At 39.7% G+C, this 21,258-nt stretch overlaps 1 protein-coding gene across 1 annotated transcript in view; it reads right to left on the bottom strand.

The window, feature by feature from the left end:
• Window positions 1-9,541: 9,541 nt before the first annotated feature.
• znhit6 (zinc finger HIT-type containing 6) overlaps window positions 9,542-21,258 on the bottom strand; it is a 35,828-nt gene continuing 24,111 nt past the window's right edge. Inside the window, exons 8-10 of the mRNA XM_059341418.1 lie at window positions 21,019-21,099; window positions 13,169-13,293; window positions 9,542-10,374 (exon numbers count right to left, since the gene is read on the bottom strand). Coding sequence (XP_059197401.1) covers window positions 9,770-10,374; window positions 13,169-13,293; window positions 21,019-21,099 — 811 coding nt within the window. The 3' untranslated portion in view covers window positions 9,542-9,769. The remainder of the gene's footprint in view (window positions 10,375-13,168; window positions 13,294-21,018; window positions 21,100-21,258) is intronic.

The raw sequence follows: 21,258 nt of genomic DNA, 5'->3' as shown, positions 1-21,258 counted from the left end.
TGTAAACAGCCCTGCAAAGTAGGGAGGGCTTAAGTCTGCCTTCCAGGTTTCAGTTTAACAGGCATTAAGAAATACTATTATGAGGTAGAAAAAGGGGAAGGACAGGAAACGGGGGTAACATAGTTGCTTCTGTGGTCATAGAAACTTCACGTTCAGTTTTCCAGCTACTGAAACACTGTGTTGCTACTGTCACAAACACCACTTGACTCCCGCTCTGGTGTTTTCATTTTTTATGTTTACCTGAGCTGAGATCGGTCCTGCACACTCTGCACGCTCTAAGTTTTATGACCTCAAAGTACATAAAACTCATGCAACATGAAATGCATGATTAAAGAGCACAATAAGTATCTGTCTGAGAAGGATGAGTGTTGTTTTTTTGTTTTTGAGACACAAGATTTGATGGCAGATGCTTGCACCTGGTACAAATACCTACAGTACAGTTTGAACTGGGGTAGGGAGAGCAGAGCTCAGGGGCAACGACAGGGAAGGGTTTCTTTTTTTGATCCAGGTAGAGGGAGTGGCTCAGGAATGCAGCAGTGGCTCAGAAAGCAGACATCCTGATGGGCGGCAGATGTTGGAAAATATTTCAGAGCAACATGTTCACTTTAGCTAAGAAGATTTTCCAAATATACACAAACACTCCCAAGTGCTTACTTGTATCCACAAAAGGGAATTGATCTCCACACAAACAACTATAAAAACATGTCTATCTGTAGATACATGCAACTCCTGAACTACTTTTCTGCACAGCTGCTGGAAATAAGTCTTAATCGAGTGTATTTAATAAGAGGTTGAGCGGGACACATTGCCTTTGATTGAGCTGCATACCACACAGGATGTGCCCACTGAGGTTTTACAGATTGCTCACATGAAAGGCTTCTGAGGTTTACCTAATCACAAAGATGTGTGGCTGCCCCCTTGCAGCCCACATTTACAGTCCAAACACTTTCAGGGTGCCCTCTTTTTGCTCTTTCTGTTGCTTTCTAAAGAAGAAAATTTCCATCTTGGTCCTTCACAGTTTGGAAAGTGCCGTGCAATCAGACTCATTTGTCTTGTTGACACAATGCAGCTAACTTGGTTATGTAATGGCGTCTGTATGCCATGCGAGCAGTCCTTTCGGTCATCCGTAGCATTCCTCCATAATGTACAGGCAAGCACAGTGGCGAGGTTTACAATCCCTTAGCCTTCACGGAGAACCCAATGATCAGGATCATTGTGACAAATAATTTGTGGTGTCCCTGCCAACAGCACAAACCTGTAAAAACTCGCTCTTAGACACACAAGTAAACAAGGCTCTTACACATGCGCTCCTGCAATTAAATCACTGAGCAACTACCTCATTCCCTGAACCCAAAATGTGTTTATATGACAAAGACATTAGCATTAAAGCTTCATCAAGCACTACGTAATGCTGTGCAACCAGAAGCTAACAGCATGGAGAGTGGTCATTACAACATGCTGGAAGCTGCTGAGCGCTGATGTCAGCTATTTAACAGCCCCCTCGACTCTAACCTCAGATTAATATTCACTGTTATAAGGAACTCAGGGGCAAGAAGCAAGGAGGGTTAGAGGCTGGCCACCAAGTACTAATGCAGAAGCAGTCATTTGTTTCAAAAAGCACCATCTGCTGGACAAAATAGGAAAAATCAGTCTGTGTGTGAAACATTTAGACTGGCTCACCTGATTACACTGGCATATTTTAAAGACTGATTTTAAAGTGTGTGGCTGAAGCTGACTGCTCATTTTGCACATTATTATATAACTATATCTTTGCATCATAAATGTTCAATTTCTCATTAAAACAAAGTGATGTAAAAGCCATCCATCTGCCAACCTGACAGGGTGTGGGACCCACTTGCTGCAATCAGCATGAGCACACACACATGCAACAGCGACAGTGATGCAAGTCTTCTGACACACCCATCAGATCCCCATCTGCAATTACACAGGAATAACTGATGAGCAGGCTTAGGGGAAAATCAGAGTCAATTCCCTCCCAGGCTGTTGGATTGTTCAGTCGGTCCCCAGAGAGCCAATGGCTACTGGAGTGATTATCTGCTCAAACAAGCCGCGCATTGATGGGAGAGGCAGCGCTGAGTCTTTGGGCGTCTTGAGTCTCGGCCCAATGGAGACAATGTTGGACTGAATAATCTCCAAGGGGGCACATACCGTCAACAGCTGAGCTAATGTTGGCATATACTGCTCTCGCTATTGTTTAACATGGGCAGACCAATGAGATCACATATCCAGAAGCTGTACTTTTCACATCACTTTCCTTCACCGCTATAGCTATTCGGATGACCAAACCAAAGTGACTAAAATGGAAGAAATCATGAACATAAAATGTGGAACCAGAATATCAAGAACTAAAGGCAAAGGTTGTATTAAATGCCAGGTTTAAGTATAATAAATCTAAGCACAACACTTTATCTCGAGAGCCTAATGATGATACTGAATAAAAAAGGTTCCACAAAGTGAATGTTCAATCAAGTTTTGCAGTATCTCCAACCTTAATGTATAACCTTTTCATTTATATTAAAACATCTTTAATATCTTGACTTGTATATAATTATATCACCTGTAGATATATAAATGCTATAATAGCTTATTATGAAGATAATTAACAGCAGGTTGATGTTAAAACAATCAAATAAAAAGTCTGATGCTTGTGGCCACTACTAGGAGTGGGATGTCCATTGCCGGTGACAGTCATCAACTGACCCCAACATGATTTAAAAGAACTTGTATCAATCCACCCTAACACCGGGGTGTAGGTTTAAGGTGGCATTAATGGCATTCATTACGTGCTTAAAAGATGAAAAGATAAAAATAATTGTGATTTATCTAGAGTGTGCAGATTTATTTTTGGGGATGCAACTGAACACTCAGGGTGTCCTTTTTTTTCTCAGAAAAATACATTTTATTTAACTAATTTGAACTAATTATGCAATCAATTCAAATGATAGTACCCCCAACAACCATGATCACCCATCTGTGATTATTTATTTTTTTTTTTTTGGTAAAAATCGGCAAACACTACTTTCAAAATAAGAGAGATCCTTTTTTTTCCATGTACTGTCATGGAAAAAATTATTAGACCACCCTTGTTTTCTTCACTTTATTGTTCGTTTTAATGCCTGGTACAACTAAATGTACATTTGTTTGGACACATATAATGATAACAACAAAAATAGCTCATAAGAGTTTACTTTAAGAGTTAATATCTAGCCATGTTTCATGGTTTTCTTGATAATAACCAAAATCATTATTATAGTCATTAGTCTAATAATTTTTTGCATGACTGTAGATATGCTTTTGTTGTATATTTTTAATATAATGACAATAAAGGAAATCTTGAATCTTGAATGTAGATATGCTGAAGCTTTTAGTAAATTCTGGTCACATAAATGCAGAGAGGCTATATTAATTTCTTTCACAGACCATTTAAAACTTCATCACAATGATTTGACATTTAAAAATGTGGTTTGAACTCTTGAGCAGTGGTGGGCCTCAGGATGAGGATTTTGCTGATGCTCCTATGGAACATGAAGTGACAAGAGTGATGGTTTTTCCTACTCCTTTGTCTCCACCATGCTGGGTAATTGCAGCCTGGTTTTCCACTATTGTGAAGGCATAAGGGCCACTAAGGCCTTAGTCATTATATGGTCACCCACTTTCCCCTGTAACACAATTTCAGATTTCTTCTGCATCTTTTGATCATTGGAGCTAACAATGGTTGTGCCATGGAAATGTAGCTAATGAGTGGCAACAATGACTCGAAGTTTCGTGCACTAAAAAAGCGCCAGCTGGCCTCCCCTTGTGACAAACTGCAATTAAGTAACCACACAAAGATATAAATGTAAGGAAAGAAGCACATACACGTGCATTTATTTTTGAGTCTGTAGATAAAAACTGACAGCCTTGGCAGAATAGATGGCCACACACAATGTGATGACATTCAAGATGTTGGATGAAAAATAGCATGGCATTTTAAATGTTTTAAAGACACCACACTGCATAACTAAAACAAGCATTGAGGTTCTCAGCACATATCAGGCTTTTTGAATGTCAAATCCCAGGCCAGATGGGATGTATAATCCCTTCCAGCATATTCTAGGCCTGCTCCAGGGTTTCTTCTCAAGTGGACACATCAAGGACACCGACACAGAGCTCAGATGCATGAAACACCTCAACCTCTTTGGCTTCTTTTATGCAAAGGAGCAGCAAAGTTTGAGCTCCATATCCCTGAATTCCTGACTATAAATGAGGTTTGAAAAACTATTGATTGTAAAATACCCGCATCAGCCTGCCTGTCGATCTCACACTCCATCTTACCCTGATTGAGTCTAAAATATTTTTACTACTTCACATGGGGAAGCATCTTGGCCACCTGGAGATAATATGTCTCATTGCAACGGCTTCCCACAGAGCCAGGACTTGACCAAACACACCAACTTAACTTAATCAGCTACTAGAGACAAAAAGAGGATAAAACACGGCAGATCAGCATCAGCCATCAATAATATTGGCCTCAGGTGTTTGGCATAAATAACCTCTAGCAAGTCCCCTTGCAGTACTATAGAGTCCCTAGCCTACACTTCCTCCAGACAGCACCATACTAAGACAACAGTGCTCATGTGTGTCCACAGAAAAGGAGACCATCCAGCACCTTATTCAGGCAGTGTGGTTAAGGAGCTGATGCTGGGGTGCCTTGGTGCCAAAGACACCAACCATAAAACACATCCCTAGTTTGAATCCAGCTAGGAACCTTTGTTGGATGTCATTCTTCATCCCTCTCCCATCCCATTTCAAGTCGTCTCCCTCCAAGGGCCATTTTTTTTTTAAATAAAGGGAAGAAAAAAACATGCAAATAGTACAAAATAACAGCTGAACCTGTGTTAGGGCAAGCAGAATTTTTGAAAACTTCATTGCAGTGCTATGAAATATAGCAATATTGTATGGTAATTATGGTGAGACTAGATATTGTCTAAGATTTTGGATATTGTAATATTGTAAGTGTTGTCTTTTCCTGGTTTTAAAAGCTGCATTACACTAAAGTGATAAAACTCACCAGTCTGCTCTAGCTGGTCTGTTATTTGCCTGTACTTACTTGGGCATTATATCACCCATGGTAATTTATAAAAAATCTCATGTTCTAAATATTTTGTGAAATAGTCAACCCTACAATATTGTCACAATATCGTTATCAAGGTATTTGGTCAAAAATATTGTGATCTTTGATTTTCTCTGTATCACCACACCGTTGTTGGTCCTGCTTTACCTTCCTGCCAGAGAGGTAGCATTGCATGTCCCAAAAGCCACTTTTTGTAATCAGAGGTCAGTCAGCCAAGAACCCTGCCTTCACCTGCTGCTCAGTTGGTAACCCACTAGACCCCTTCACTGACTGAGCCCTGCAAGTACAAGCCTAGCTACCAGAAACTGGACCTGGTGTCCTGGATCTGCCACAGCCCTTCCCTCCCAAAAACAAGTGTTTGAATGTATGACCCTTCACCTGAGACCAGTTTGCTTTGGGAGGCTCTACCAGGAGCTGTTGACACCACAGCTCCCACAGTCATGGTGACATGCGAACTCCTCCACCACAAAATGAGAGAGCTGTGATTTTCTTTTTTACTTGAACTGTAAATCATTGTGCATGCAATGCAATGCAATCTCAAAAATGCATTATTATTTCAACCAGATGCACTTAAAGGTCTGCAGCTGGGAAATAAGAGGTTATATGAGGTTAAATTGATGGTTACACCTTATTGGAATAATTTAGTTCTCCCTTTTTACCTTGTAAACCAACAAATTGCTAATATTTGTTGAGGTCTGTATATAGTTAAAGCAGCAGAAAACAGTAAGTTTTTGATAGACTCAATGGCAGGTGCTTAAAAACGACTTCACCATGATAACTCCAGGCTGATAATAAAAGAATAACAGACAACAAGCAGGCTGTGTTGGTTCGGACTGTCAGATTGACACAAGACAGACAAAAGGGAACAAATGAATCACTTCCTGAAAACATTATACTGGGGACCAGTCTCCGAGGTGACTACAGTCACAACATTGCTGGTCTGTTTGTGTTGAAGTGTAGTAGTGACTTTTGTTTATCCGTAGAGCAGGATGAACTCAATCAGCCAAACGCTCCGGAGCTTTCTGCCTCAATATCTCCAGAAGGGTCATTTAATAGGTTAGCAAGCTAAATTTAGGATTTTTCTTCCATGTGACGTGAGTAGAAGTCTGTTGAGTATGATTTTCCCCAAACGCTTACCTCATAAATACTGAGCCTGCGCATCCTGGAAAGGTAATGTTTTTGTTGACCAAAGAAAACTTGTTGCATCACAAAACAGGTTTCAGATTTTATATCAGCCCTATAAGCTTGACAATAAACAGGCCACAGAAAACCACAGTGGTACAGCATTTCTTCTCAGCAAAAACAGATGGCCTCACTTAGTGGTACTTCTCTGTGCTTGGAAGAGTGAGATAAGCAAAACATCGGTTGAATGTCAATTGAAAATGTGAAATACGCATGCAAAATTGTAGACTTGGTTACAGATGAAAAGTGTTTGATTTTGAGCGCTGAAAATGTTTTCCATGAATTTTGGTGGTTCTGCTTGATAAATGAATCTCAGTGTGCCTAATGACAACCACTCTGTGTGCCGTGTGAAAATGGGTGACATCAGGCTGTGGAAACATGATTTTGTGCTTCAGTACCTGCCTTTCCTGATGCACAGTTCTGCCATCTTTTCCTGTTTCTGCATAAGGCCACCACAGCAGAGCCCTGTCCCAAAGCTGGTCTCATAAAACCCAGCTCTGCACGCAGCACAATTGAGCCCTGCCCACCAAATCAAGACTAATTAAGTGCAATCCAACTACAGAAATTTCAAAGGGCAATTTACCTAAATTGGAGGAATTATTTTCAAAGCCAGTGCTCTCCGCAGACTAAAAAAAGCTTAAATTTACTTTTAACAGCAAACAGAAACCAACGCAGAGCTTTTGTGTGGTCGCATTGAGTAACTTTATTGAGATAGAAAATTAAGAGAACTGCTAAAATAAAATGGGTGGTAATTCAAGACAGGCAAAGCCACGGCGAATAAAGGAACAGATGTGAAGGAATCAGAGTTTACCACTTTGTCCTTTTATCCACTTGGTGATATGTGACATTAGTTTCTACACAGTTCAAACAGTATAACAGTCAGAAGGTATCGCATATCACAGTACTGTGTGCTTTCAATTCTATATGATCAACAGATTCTAAATCAATAGTAAATATCACTTTAACGCTTACTACTGTGGGTGGCATCAGAAGGCCTAACAGAGCTCATTTGTAGCCTGGCTGGGATGCAGCATCCCTGTTGTTTCTTTAAAGGTACGGATTGACATTTTGGCAAATTCACATATTTACTTGCTCTTCATGTCAAGCAAGCTGTTTCCCTGTTTCCAATCTTAATGCTGGGATAGCTATCAAGCAGTGGAATGATGCCTTAAATGTAGACAAATATGAGAATTGTTTCTCATCTAATCAGGCACAAATGTAAATAAGCATATGTCCCAAAATGTGAAGCTATTTCATTACAATGCCTATTAAAAGTATTCAACCCCCCTTGATGTTTCACCCTTTCGTTGCTTTTACACATGAAATCATGGTCAATATCGAAGTGAAAATACACTTTTACAAAATAATATAATGCTTTGGGTCGATTATGTTTACTGACCAAATTTCCAAAATTATTTGAGCTAATGGCCCAAAATGTATGGCAAAACCTGAACATGGACAGTAAAATGGCACTGAAAGGGACAGAAAGTAAATGAGTTGGGGGACTTTTCGTCTTTCCTCACAGAGGGATGCGCAGTCAGATGTGAGATCATTGCATGTGACTGCAAAAGGGTGGAAAATGCGTCATCACAGGCCAGACATCAAAGAGCGGCCGTCCATAGGGGTTAACATCCAAAAGAGGTTAGCAGAGGTTATAAAAACACATCTATAAACACAGGCCCCACCAATGAGCCGTACTGTCAGTTATTACTGGCACTCTGTTGTCGTAATAAACTAACATTAGGTAAGAATACGGTACGTCGAGGCACCACATGCGTAACAACACTCACACAGAGACACACCCCAGAGGTGTCGGGAAAACGAGCATGTCAACATTAACTTTTACAAGCTGATGGAAAAATGAGACTAATGGTCTAACTGAAGCTTGACGGAAAGAAGAAATTAGCTGGACTTCAAAGGTGATGGAGGCACAGCGTGGGGTGGGTTTCCCTAAGTTTTCAATTAAAACAAATAGTCAACAGAGTGACACATAACCTCATGATGTGTGTTAAACACAAACACTTGTAACTCTCTAACCGCTGACCTAAATAATAACTAATTTTATTTATAGAGCATTTTTCAAGACACTAAAAGTCACTTAACACGGAAGAGAGAAAAAAAGATTCTCACCAGACATTTAATCAAACATTAAAGGCTTTTTGTTCACAAACAAACTTAATACTGACAATTAGGAGCAGTACATGAGCTTTTAATTATATCACATAATCGTCACCAGGCCAGCAGATGGAGTTTGCCTTCTTGAGCATGTAAATGTCAGGGATGCAAACATAGGTATGGTGAAAAAAGAGAGCCTCCGAACCTCTAGGGGGATCCGGGGGTATGTATTCATTCATTTAGCCACTTCAATGTAATTCGGCACATATTTTGTAGATAAATGTGGACTCATTTCAGTAACAATGTAACTTAAATGACCAGTTACCAGGTGATCCGTCACAATCATCGTTACGTTAATTAGAAGGTTTTTTCAATGGAGTTCAGTATTAACGTTACTCACTTGAAACGAAATTCACATCAAACTATCAAACTAGTCAGTGCTGATCATATCACAACGGAGGCTGCAGCCCAACCTGTCCGCAGAGAGACCGGCGAACAGACAGGTGCACAGTCACACACAATGCACACATCTAAAGGCATAAATACTGCAGCGACATCATTGATTATACACAGATATCCATGTAACTTTAACATTATAAACTGACCGGATATAAGAAGTTTATCGACGAAGGCAGCTGAAGCGGCCTGACTCCTGTTGCTTCCCCGGGTTGCGAGGCGAAAATAAAGATTACCATGGATTACCTTGGATTACCATGTTTGCAGTCCTCAAAAGTTTCAAAAACAAACTCCCGTTGCTCATAAACGTCTCTGGAACTCCTTTCTGACCACTTTGAGGAATTGTCATCCATGTTGGCTTAAAATTGAGTTTTATAGTCCACACTATTGACCTCACAAACTGATTAGGTGTTCTGGAGTTTTCAATCGTATCACATGATCAATATGAACAGCTGGAGTCTGATAAAGTTTCTAAAAGTTAACCAAAGTAATTAGATTATCTTGCTTCATTTTAGTAAGGCATGTATTCAGCAATACGCAGACGCCCAACACAGATAAATACAGAAGGTATTACCTAATAAACTATATTTTTGCTGATTGTGGTCAGATATTAGTGTCATTATCTAACACAGATAAGCAGCAGAAGACAAAAGATTAAAAAAAAAACGTCTTTATTTAATAAAGCATAGCTAAACCTAAATTATAAACATTAACACTGAATTGATTCCATGCTTATACAATGATATTAACCAATTTTTCTTGTTTAAAATAAAATTATAATAATGAGAACACTGGTACAGTTCATACTGACACAAGGATTGATGACTTCCTGTCAAATATGTCTGCCTCATCACTCATTTCACCCAGAACATCTGGGTATTATCATTCCAGTCCACAGCTGTCAGCAGCCTTCGCTGACTCATTTTCATCGTGACAGTGATGGGTATGAACAGGCTGCGACTCTTCCACAGCATCCTCCTTAGTCATGCTGACCTCAGCACTCTTCTCTGACAGCTCAATTGTCATGTCATCATTAGGAGCAGCAGAGATGTCCTTATTTATACACTGATCCCTGCTGCTGTCACTGTCTTTTTCATTAACGCCATCATTAACATTAACGTCCACACTGTGGACTGCTGGTTTGTCTTTAATCACCTCCATTTCATTAGCGGGGCTTTTGGCACCATCACAGCTCTTAACACATGGGGTATTGTCTTCAGTATTTCCTTTCTCCTCCTCTTTTTCTTCATCACTACTGTCTATTAGCTCTCCCTCCTCTATCTCTTCCTCTCTTGCTTCTCTTTTGGCTCTTTTCACTCGTGGGGGTTCAGTTTCGGAGCTGGTCTCTGGGGTTCCTGTCCAGATGTTAGTTCCCCCTGGGGTGCAGGCTCCTTGTTTGAATGGTGAAACTTGGAATACATCCTCTCCCTTTTGGTCCACCCCTTCCTTCTTTGTTGCAAAACTTTTGCAGGTCGATGCAGGTTCAGCTGAAACAATATGACCCCACTTGTGTATTAAAAAAAGAAGCATGATTTAACACGGCTCTTGCAACAGTAAAATTCTTACATGTCCGAGCGTACACACAAGTGATGAGTTGCACAGAGATGGTTAGAACGCAGCTGGGGTCATGCTTAAACAGAGAGGGACAGTACAGACAGTTAGGGAATGATGACGCTATGGTTTGGCTCCACGCTGGTTTCCAGGACGAGGCAGCGTGCCAAGCAATTAGTTATGCAATAAAGCAGGGTGGACATGTGTGAAAGAGGGGCTGCAGAATAAATGACTGTAAGAACGATAATTGAGAATTATAAACCGTTCCTCGCCAACATGATCTCCCCGCAGCCTGCTGAATTATAAAACGCATGAACCTATTTACGTAAGAATTCACTTTCAACCTCAGGCACTTCTGCCAACACATTTCGCCTGTATTTTAAGAAACGGCTATCCAGCTGAGCCCATAATATGAGATTAATGTAATTTACCTTTTTTTTGTGCTGTAACACGAGAGACAATTAAGAAGCGATGTCTGTCTACCATTAACCATTTATCATTGGCACGGACCATTACCTGTGAGAATTTAGAATTTAAAGGCTCCACCATTTTTTGACCTTATAAAGTTCAGGTAAAGTAACATATGTTAAGAGTTTGACTTAAGGATACACTGCATTCCAAGCTGACTAAAAATAAAAGATAGGCCTGTTTCAACATTTGCAACAATTTGCACAAGCATTAAAACAGATTAAAAACTTAGACTTAGTCCTAGTCCACACGTATATGGGTATTTTTTTCCTTCTTAATTCTCAACAAAAATCCCATCCAAATGTAAATGCAAGTGTTAAATGTCACTGAAACACCTCTTCTCACTCCAGAGGCTAAGCTATCTTTACCCACGTAACACGGCTAACTTAATTGTCCTGGATACAGACAGCTCTGGGTGCTAGTTTGTCAGAGATTACTATCTATAGGTAGATTTAACCATATGATGTATGTCCCAAAAAAATAGAATAATGTGGCTTTGCATGTGTTGGTCTAGCTCAGGGGTAGGCAACCTGTGGCTCTGGAGCCACATGCGGCTCTTCAGGCGGTTTGCAGTGGCTCCCTGAGGATGTCCCAAAAAAATTATACAAAATGAAATGTTTGTTTATCTACATTTTCAATTATCATTGTTGTAGGCACAAAGCAGTTTGTATTCTTCAATTGTAAAAAAAAAAATATGTAACTTTTTTTTTCTTTTTTCCATTTGAGTCAACAAAAATATGCACCATAACTCACGAAAGTCTACAGCCCGGTGTCTTAACATCTACATTTTGCCAACTTCAAGTCTAGTTTTGAGTTTCTCTAGCAAAGCCAGCTTTTGATTCCAAATCTCCTGAGATATTTCTTCGGTGTCCAGCCTCTCATTTGCACTTGGATCCTTGTTGCATTCTGACAAAATCAAATTAATACATGCTCATTATGACCTATTAGTAATATTAGTTGGCTGATGTAGAGTTAGGCTGGTTTATCTTCATAGTAGGGCTCATAATAAGGTTTGTGGCTCCATTACAACATTTTGTCTCTTCTTTTGGCCAACAATGGCTCTTTTGTTAGTAAAGGTTGCCAACCCCTGGTCTAGCTACACCTAACAAGCTAACAGTGAGAGAAGCTTGCGGTCACCTCACTGCTAATGCTTTGGGGGGATGTCCCATACTTAGACGTTGAAAAGAATGTCAATTAATGGGAATACATTTTTGTTGAAACAATAATTATAATAACATTTTAACAACCTGACCCAAATAATAGTAAAAATTAAAAGGGATGCCTGAGGTCAGTGAGACATCAAAGAGTCAGCCCTTACTGGCTGAATGTAGTTGAACCCAGGACACTGACTCGCTGCGTGCTGCATGTTTTGGGTCTGCAGGACCCTCAACAGCACTTTATCCTCACTGGATGTGCAGCTGCCACAGTGTCTGATTGCTCTTTATCACTTCCTGCCCAGCTTCCCGTGCCATGGCATTTGCAATTATCAGGATGTTTCTATGGCTAACATTATAGCAAAACAGTGTGGCACCAAGCTCTTATCACTGAAAACACACACACACACGCACTCAGACTAAAATTACCTCATTTGTCATTCAGCCCGTCTGGGTCTGACAGAGTAATGATACTGGGTTAGTGTGGTCTTTGGTGACCATACTCACCCTACTGAGATATACACAGTTTGACCACACTGTGCACTTCTGAGTGGGAGCAAAACTGCTGTATGCTTTTTCATGATATGCAGTTGTGCGAGAAGTGTCATGACAAACAGGTGAGAAAAGCCACAAGCTGATCTCCTGTTTTCTCGTCTTCTGTCATCTCACATCTCATGAGGTCAGCGTTCGACAGTAAGCCGTGTTTGATCCTCTTTTTGGCCACTGTCGCTGTTGAGGTTAAGTTGGTGTGTGTGATGCTGTGCAGAACACCCTCATTTCCGTTGGGGTAGCATGTTGCCATAGTGAAAAATAAGGGAGCAGGGAGTCTCAAAGTCTCAGCTGGAGAAACCAGGACATGATACAATGCTGATGGAATTGGGGAAGTGGAGAGGGGTTGGCTTTTTGGGGCTAAGTAGGGTTTTAACTCATGTCCACATGTCCACCCTTTGGTTTAGTTTTGAAAACATAGGTGAATAGGGAAGCATTAAGCTGAACATAGGTTTTTTTTTAGTCTTTGTTAAAAAAACATTAGTAGGTTAGTGTTTGTGCAGACGTAGCTCAGGGCCAAGACATTTAAAGCTTGATAAGGGTGGGTTTTTTTTTTTACCTGGTCCTTTCAGTGGATACTCCTTCCAATGATCTCTTAGTACAACATGCAGCACAGGATACTCGATCAGTGTTTTGTAGCTCAGGTTGTCCTTTAGGGTCTTGCGAATGTCCAACGCATGGTACCTGTTTAAGATACAAATCAAAGCACAAAAGAGGTGATTACTAGACAACTCAGTTACAGCATGCTGGGAAAATCATGTGACATCAGTAGGCTTGGGCGGAATCGATTTTTTCACATCGTCAAACCTTCCTGAAACATGTTTCATCACGGTAAATGACAGTATTCATATCTGTGTGTAAACAAAATACATTGAAGCATCTTTATCATTGGACTTAACCAAATATACTCATGGTTAGAGGCATTTTACCCGTCTAACAATCGTGTGATGATCATCGGTCTCAGTCCAGCTGGCACCTACTGTTCTCTACACATCACCTATCAGTTTAATACATAGATCAAAAGAGCAGAGTCTTGTATTTTTGACAGAGGCTAGACATAAGGCTGAAGAAGGTAGTTTTACATTTGCCAAGTAGCAACAATGATGGCAAAAATGGCAACTGTTGTTCTCTTATTTGGGACCACTGCCCATATTTCCAACAGTGTATGGCATGTTGATGGCTGAGGATCTTTAAAGGATTGATAGAGATTTGAGTCATGGCTTGGCAAGTTGAAGATCTTTCTTGGTGTTCGTCTCAAGAGATGGAAACTGACTTTACAGAGAATCAACAACATCTCTCACATGAAGCGGGTCTCTTACCCCTCCTTTAGCTCTTTGGATGAGATGACATCAGTCTAGTCTCGTCTCTAAGTAGCCCTGTCATGAATTAGAGATGGTCATAAATCACCAGACTAAATGGTTAACTGGATTCTTGGGAGACATGGCTAGCCTCTACACTCAACTGATTCAAAACATCATATATGGTATCATATATTTTGATATATACAGTAACAGGCACCAGCCCCACCAACTGTCAAACCCATGCCAAAGTGACAATTGTTGAGCCATTGTTTGTTTTGCTTAAAGCACAAGCAGACTTAGAACCGCCCAGGTAGACACCCACTCCCAAAGCCAATCAAAGCACTCTGTTATAATGTGACATTTACAGGTCTTTACTGGCGGGCCAATTGCCAAGAAGCCCTCCCTCCTGGAAGGGGCTCTCTTAGGTGGGCTAAAGATCATTTTGCACGATCCCACAAATAAACAGTAAATGTGTTGGCACTTCCTGCAGGAGGAAAGAAGGGATAGCCCATTGGTCTCACATTTCTTGCCACAGTACAACAAATAGTTGCAGGGCATTTCTGGCCCATCTCCACGTGAAAGGAGTAGAAACAGCCTCTGAAATTCTGGATTCTAGGGTAGAAAGGAAAAGCTACCAACGATAGGGTCAAAGGTTAAGCACTGAAACCAGTTTGTAAAGCTGGTATGTACAACGTAATTAAAGAAAGCAGGATATCTACAAGGGCTGCATCCATTTACAATGTGCATACCAGACAAATGCTGTTTCCATTTCATTAGTTTTTATGTCTTACTTGTAATAAATTAATGCTCACGGATGTTTTTAATTTTTGTGAATACACAAACTAAACAAAAGCATAAGTGTTTGTAAACAAGAGCGAGAGGGGGAGATGGCAAAGTAGATTGCGGCTCCCTGTGGTGCTGATGCGATTGTTAAAGTTCTGGCCATTTCTTAAGAAACACACGGCTGGATGGCTCGGCCAAGAACACGCACACATCTGGTCTCTATATTGTGTTCTAGTGAATGAACAGAAGAGAGGGCAAGACTGATGTTCCCTTCACTGGAGTTCTTATTGTTTTCCCCTCAGAGCCTTCGGCACGGATATATCAGTGGTAAGGTGCAAGGACAAAGAAACACTGGAAATATTTGGAAGCTGAGAAGACATTGTTAGGACATAAAATTATAATGTTTTTCGCTCAGGTTAATTTTGTACAAAAATAAATTGGGAATGTCCATGGCCGCCTGCTAGCTGGAACCAGCATTGTTTTATGAAATTGACTAAGTGTAACATTTTGTTCTTGCTCGGTTTCGTGTTTTATTTGGACACTGCGAGTACTGCTGTCTTAGAAGGTTTTCAGGATTGCTTGGTGATTCTTTTATGTCAGTTTTTTTGTTGGTATTGCCAAAAATATATGCCCTCGTTGTTATTCGTCCTCATATAATGACAGACCAGGGCCTCATTTGCAAATCCTGTGAACGAACAAATTGGACCTTGAAAGATGTATATGCGGTATGTGCCAAACTGTTGAAGTGAAAATTTGCAGATCTCTGAAATCTGTGAGTCAAACGTATAGTTTGTACATTTTGTTCACCAGAGGCAGTGATTTTGACCAAAGTGTTTAAATGACATTTCAAGTCATTATGATTGCAAGCCATTTGATTGTTGCTTTTAATCTAAAAGCCATCCACCACTATCCAATATAGAGTAAAGCAGAATTCATATTTGTAATATTTTTGGATACACAACAAGATTTTTCATGAGTTGAGGTCCTCTTGCCTTGAATGTATGTATATCTTATTTTTTAAATCTATATATTGTATTTTTTATATTTTATTTATTGCTTGTTATTATATATATATATTTTTTACTATTTATAGTCATATTTTTATATTGTATTTCTTATATGTCTTTTTCTATTTTCCGTTTTTGTTTTTTCTGTTAAATCTCCAAGGGAAAGTATTTAACGATTGCCCTTGTATGACCACAGTAAAAATAAACATTTTGAATCTTGAGAAACTTTCTGAAAGTCTGAACCATTATCCTCATATTTGACAGATTAGCACTTCTCGTCTTCGCTATGACAACATGATTATCGCCTTGCCTTCAAATATTTGTTGCTAAGACACAATGTTTGAACGAGTTTGTTTAAAGAATATCCCGACCTTTAATGTCAAAGTACATCTGAGGCTGTCAAGAAACTCAAAAAGAAAAGTGCACAGTAGAGTGCAGATCTCTGACAGGTGTGGAGAATCTCTTGCATAGCACAGCTCTGATTGATCCAAACTCTATTCAGAAAACAAGCATTAGGAAAGATAATATGCAGATACATACACAGGCGACGAAAGGCATGATCCATGATAATAGGGATGACCACAGATTTATACCAGTATAAATATCACCACAATTCAACCGAAATACTTGCCAATTACGCAATATAATCTGCTTGCTATTTTAGTAACAATACCCAAAACCGGTCCAGCATTGCAGGAGAGCTGAGGAAGCATCTGCTGCACAGAAACAAACTTGAACATGGCTGTAGGGCAAGCTGAGGGAGAGCAGATCAACGGGCTCAGGAAGGCTAAGGAGAGGGTTTGCCACAAATATGTGAGAGAAAGCACTGCTTGGACAGGACAGAAACATCACTGTGTGATGGGTACGCAACACTGGTAAAAAAGAAAGTGAATGCACACACACAGAGGTTTCTTTTTTTGGCTGCAAGTGTAAAAACAGCATCTCTACTTCTGGCACGTCAACAGGCTGGCTGAGAGGAAAAGAAGAGGTAAGGGAAAGGAGGAAATGGTATCCTCTGGATCTTAGGAGTGGGATGAATAAAAAATAAACATTAAAAAATAACACAAACAAACATCCAGAAGGGTGTGAATGGTTCTCTTGATGCATGGTCTGTCTCCTTTCCAGTAAGAAACTGTTGACTGGTTACATTGCGTGTTTAGTTTAGCACAAGAACTCCTTTATTGGAGTGGGTTGATATTCCCGTAGACTTCCAACAACACAAACATGCAGTCATGCCCTTTGTGTTAGACGGAGCAAACGGCCTCTCAGCAGCCATGACCACTGCTGTCCATGACTTCATAACATTAATAATATGTTTAAAATTAGGGGCTTTCTTCCAAGACAAGGCTTTATTTAAAAACGTGGAGGCCCCTTTGCGATTACAAAGCTTTGACCTTGTTTGGGACCCCTAAAGTCGGATGTGACCTCATTCAGCAGAGGCCTCTCTTCTTATTAGAGCTAAAGTCTGCGTCCATGGTCCTGTTATGTAACTGTACCTAGTTAATGCAAGGTAATTCACCCTTGGACAAGTATCCTAATTCTGCCCCACTTCTATTCATCCATCCTCAATGTAATGTTGACAATAAACATTAAGAATTGAATTACTGACTTAACAGTCTATCATTGTGCAACCCCATTTTCAGAGCTATTAAGGTATGACAGGGAAAGGTTACTGAGAGAGAAAGTGGGATGGAGAGAGGGAGATTGATGCCACTGAATTACTCATTATCGCAGACTTGACAAAACACAGTTAAAACATTCTTTCTCCAAAGTCTGATTTATGACTGTGACTGTATCAGGCTAATAGCTGTTTGGAATCATTTATAAAATATTTCACCGGAAACCGGAAACACTGTTAGGGCGATGATAACAACTGGTATGACTCACTCATCAAAATTTCACAGGAAACGTCTCTGTTTGCACACCTCTTCACCTTGATGTGAATCAAAACACCCCTTCACTAACGCTGTGAGGCTGGAAAAAAACATGGTCTTCTATGAACTGAACGAACTGGAGAAGGAAATACCGGGAAGAAATTAAAGTAAATTCTATCTGCTAGTTTTCATTGTTAAATTTTTATATTTGAATGTCATGTTTCTTTTTAATGCTTTTAATGTAAAGCACTTTGGATTGCCTTGTTGTTGAAAGGTGCTATACAAATAAACTTGCCTTGCCTAACTGTTAATTTAAATTACAGCCCCAGGAGAGAGCCTTTTTTTTTTTTTTTTTTAATAAAAATGTAGGGAAAAAGAGTGAGTGGGCAGGTCTTTCAATACATATCTAAGGGAGAGACCATATTCATTCTGTTCAGTTCATCTTTAATGTCATTATAATTATTTGAAAATTGGGGTGGGCAGTATGGCCAAAGTCTTCACCATATCTAAATCACCATTTATATAATTTTATATGATGTGATGGTATATCACAATAAAGTAATAGTTCTGTAAAGTCAAGTATGAAATGGTTTGAAATAGCCATAGTGAAATTTATATTAGATTTTTCACAAGCTACAAACAACAACTGCGTCACCTGGGACCACACTTAAGTTAAAAACAAAAGACAATAAAACTAAAATTCTTCCAAAATTCAAAGCTTTAAGGTTCCTGAGAAAAATCATTTCAAGCGTCACATGTAAATGAATAATCCCACAGTTTTATTTGAGTATTATGATGACGTAAAGCTGTGCAACTTTTTCATGCTACAATGCAGGCCATGATTGTTACAATGAACAAGGAAGAAAGAAATACTAAGCTTTCTTTCATTGTGATATATTACACATTGCTGGGTTGCTCCTATGAGCACGGAGGCACGTGCAATAACCATATCACATCTGCAGAGTTGCTCTGTTACTCACACAGAGATTTAGATATATATACCATCGCTGTCGCAGCAGAGTATGCGAGTGTGTGAGAATGTGAAGAAACCCTCGGGTTTATCAGGCTTTCACAATCCCTTCTCTCCAGCTCAGACTTATGTAATGTTATGGAGGAGCACAGGTGTGAATCAAGCCTGCATCCATATATAGGAAGTTACATTATATGAGCAATTACTAATGGACAAGGTGCAACTATAGCAGGGTACACAGGCTTACTCATCACAACATTTGATTAAGATCCATCTTTAAATACTTATTGGTAGTAGCTAACTTTTTGTTCGGGTGAATATCTGACATTATAAATTTTATGCTTGTGTGTGTTAAGGGCTCATTATCTTTAATGATTTCTTACTTTTTATGAGCAGAAGCATACTCATTCGAGTAAGAATCAAGTTATCATCAGCTAGCCCTTTTTAAGAAATCTTTTTTTGGGGGCGGTGAAAATCTACAGTTTCGTTCTGACTCAATGAGCTGAATATATTATTAACCTGTGATTATGCAACGTTAAAAAGTACCTTGTAAAGATAGTCATTATAAAGGTGACACTGCAAAGGTGTGTGGGACTTGAGATAATGACACATTCAGAACTACTCAATCTTTAAATAAATTAATGTGAGGGTAAAAGGTGACAGCCTGACAGCTCGTGCTAAATCTTGGCTCACATCACATCTTCTACCCTCGTCTTTCAGTAGTCCCTCTCTATATGCGGCCATAAAACATAATTTATCTGGTTAGAATGTGTGTGTAGCCCAGCCCACTGGGCAAAACAAAAAGAGGCATGGGTGTGTTACAGGGATGAAGGATGGGATGGGAGGTTTCATGACGTTTCATGCTGGCCGGGGGGGCAATGATTATGAGCTCTGAGGATCATCATTCACTCCATGACTAAGTGAAAATGGACGACGGCCAGAAAATCCGAAAGTAGGCGCGGCAAATGGTAGTTATCAACACCATCCCATGACCCCCATTAAAAAGACAGACAGACGGGGGAGGAAGAGAGAGCACGCAGGACAGAAACCAATGAAAGAAAAAGTGAGTCAGAGAGAAAGCAAAGGAAAGCTGGAATGGAGGATGTAGATAAAAGGCTATTTTCTTGATCAATTGCATTTCCTAATGTTGAATCAAAGTCAAAAGGGGAGGAGAAAAAACCCTTAAGGCCTCTCTGCCAAAAGTCTGTGTAGCTTTGCAGGAATTTACAAGTTAGTGATGTCATGTTCATAAACAAATTATTTCGATCTGATACATGCTGAATAAATCAGACATGACTGGCCAGTCCAATCACACGGTCAGAACGGTCAAACAGACTGGATGCCTGAGCAATGACAGGATTCTGACACATCATTTTAATTTAGACTCAAAATTCAAAGCCACACATCTGATATAAATATAAACCCTGTATCTTATCTTTGCATTACAAATTTGTCTGCAAAAGTGCTATTTTTACTACTTCTGATTTATTCTGCAGGGCCCCATTTGTAACTCCAGTTTCATCTTCTACTCCACTTCAACTTGTTACACATGGTGTTAGTATTTATATAATTGCATTGCAACTTGCAACCTGCAAGATCTAACCTCAAGTATTTTTGTTTGTCTGGATCATCGCATTTTAAATTCTTCTTGTAACTGTTCACACCGACTTCTGATTTCAGTGATGGTGTGTTTCTTCCCTTTTGAAGTTTCAACAGCCAGCTCAGTTTTCCTTATCTCAGAGAGAAAAGCCTCTTGGGCGCAGCCAGCTTCCTTCATGTTGCCTGTTCTCCCCATGCTTCGTGCATCTTGTTGTGCAGCATGGTTTTTAAAGTTCCAAACTAATGTTGCAAAACTGCCTCTAGTGCTGCTTTATCAAGTTTTCTTTGTTAATAATTAGGAACACTTCATTCACACTGTCCGAGAGTACTCACATGGTGTTGCTCAAACCGGAAGTTGTGAACTAGATCTAGAAATATGTGACCAGAATTAGCTCGATGCAGCTCACTATGAACGGAATCTCCATGTATGTCAGCCAATAAGGGACAAGAATTGCCCCATGGTCACGGCAAGCTTGAGGTCACTTGCTTAGTCAAGTTAAGTCAGGGTAGAACCAAATAAGCAAAATTATATCGTAGACAATAAGGTCAACAAAATCTACCAGAAAGGACAGAAAACGGACAGAAAATGTGTTTTTCCTAAAATAAATATTGGCCGATGTATCATGACATATTTTTTTAAATCTCAAATATGCAGTATCAGTCAAGATGTGCACAACAACCAGGCCAGTGGTTGAGGAAAAACTTTCTTTTACCAAATGAAGTTTGAAACCATCCAACATGTACAGTCCTACCAAATGTCTCTTTTTTTAACCTGCACCCACAATTCCATAAAGAGGGAGAGCAAAAATATATCCCTATAGGAATCAAAGATATATCGCATTCAATTATTAAGAAAGTGTCAAGTAGAATCTCACCTCACAGAGTTAGCCTTTCTTCCTTCTGCTTTCATGAAGACTTTCACATCATCAAATGGAGTTTGCACATATATCTTCAACCTGAAACAGAAATTCACATCAACGCAGTTAGAAAGTCAACTCCGACCAAACAAAGACAATAAAAAACACGGGAACATGAACTGTGCAGTATTTTCTAAGCTGGTTACCATAAAGGTCAAAACACAAAGAGCTCATTGAGAGGAGCACAGGACAAGCCCA

The sequence above is a fragment of the Centropristis striata genome, chromosome 9 (assembly GCF_030273125.1).
Source record: "Centropristis striata isolate RG_2023a ecotype Rhode Island chromosome 9, C.striata_1.0, whole genome shotgun sequence".
NCBI lineage: Eukaryota > Metazoa > Chordata > Actinopteri > Perciformes > Serranidae > Centropristis > Centropristis striata.
This window is presented reverse-complemented; position numbering and strand designations above follow the sequence as displayed.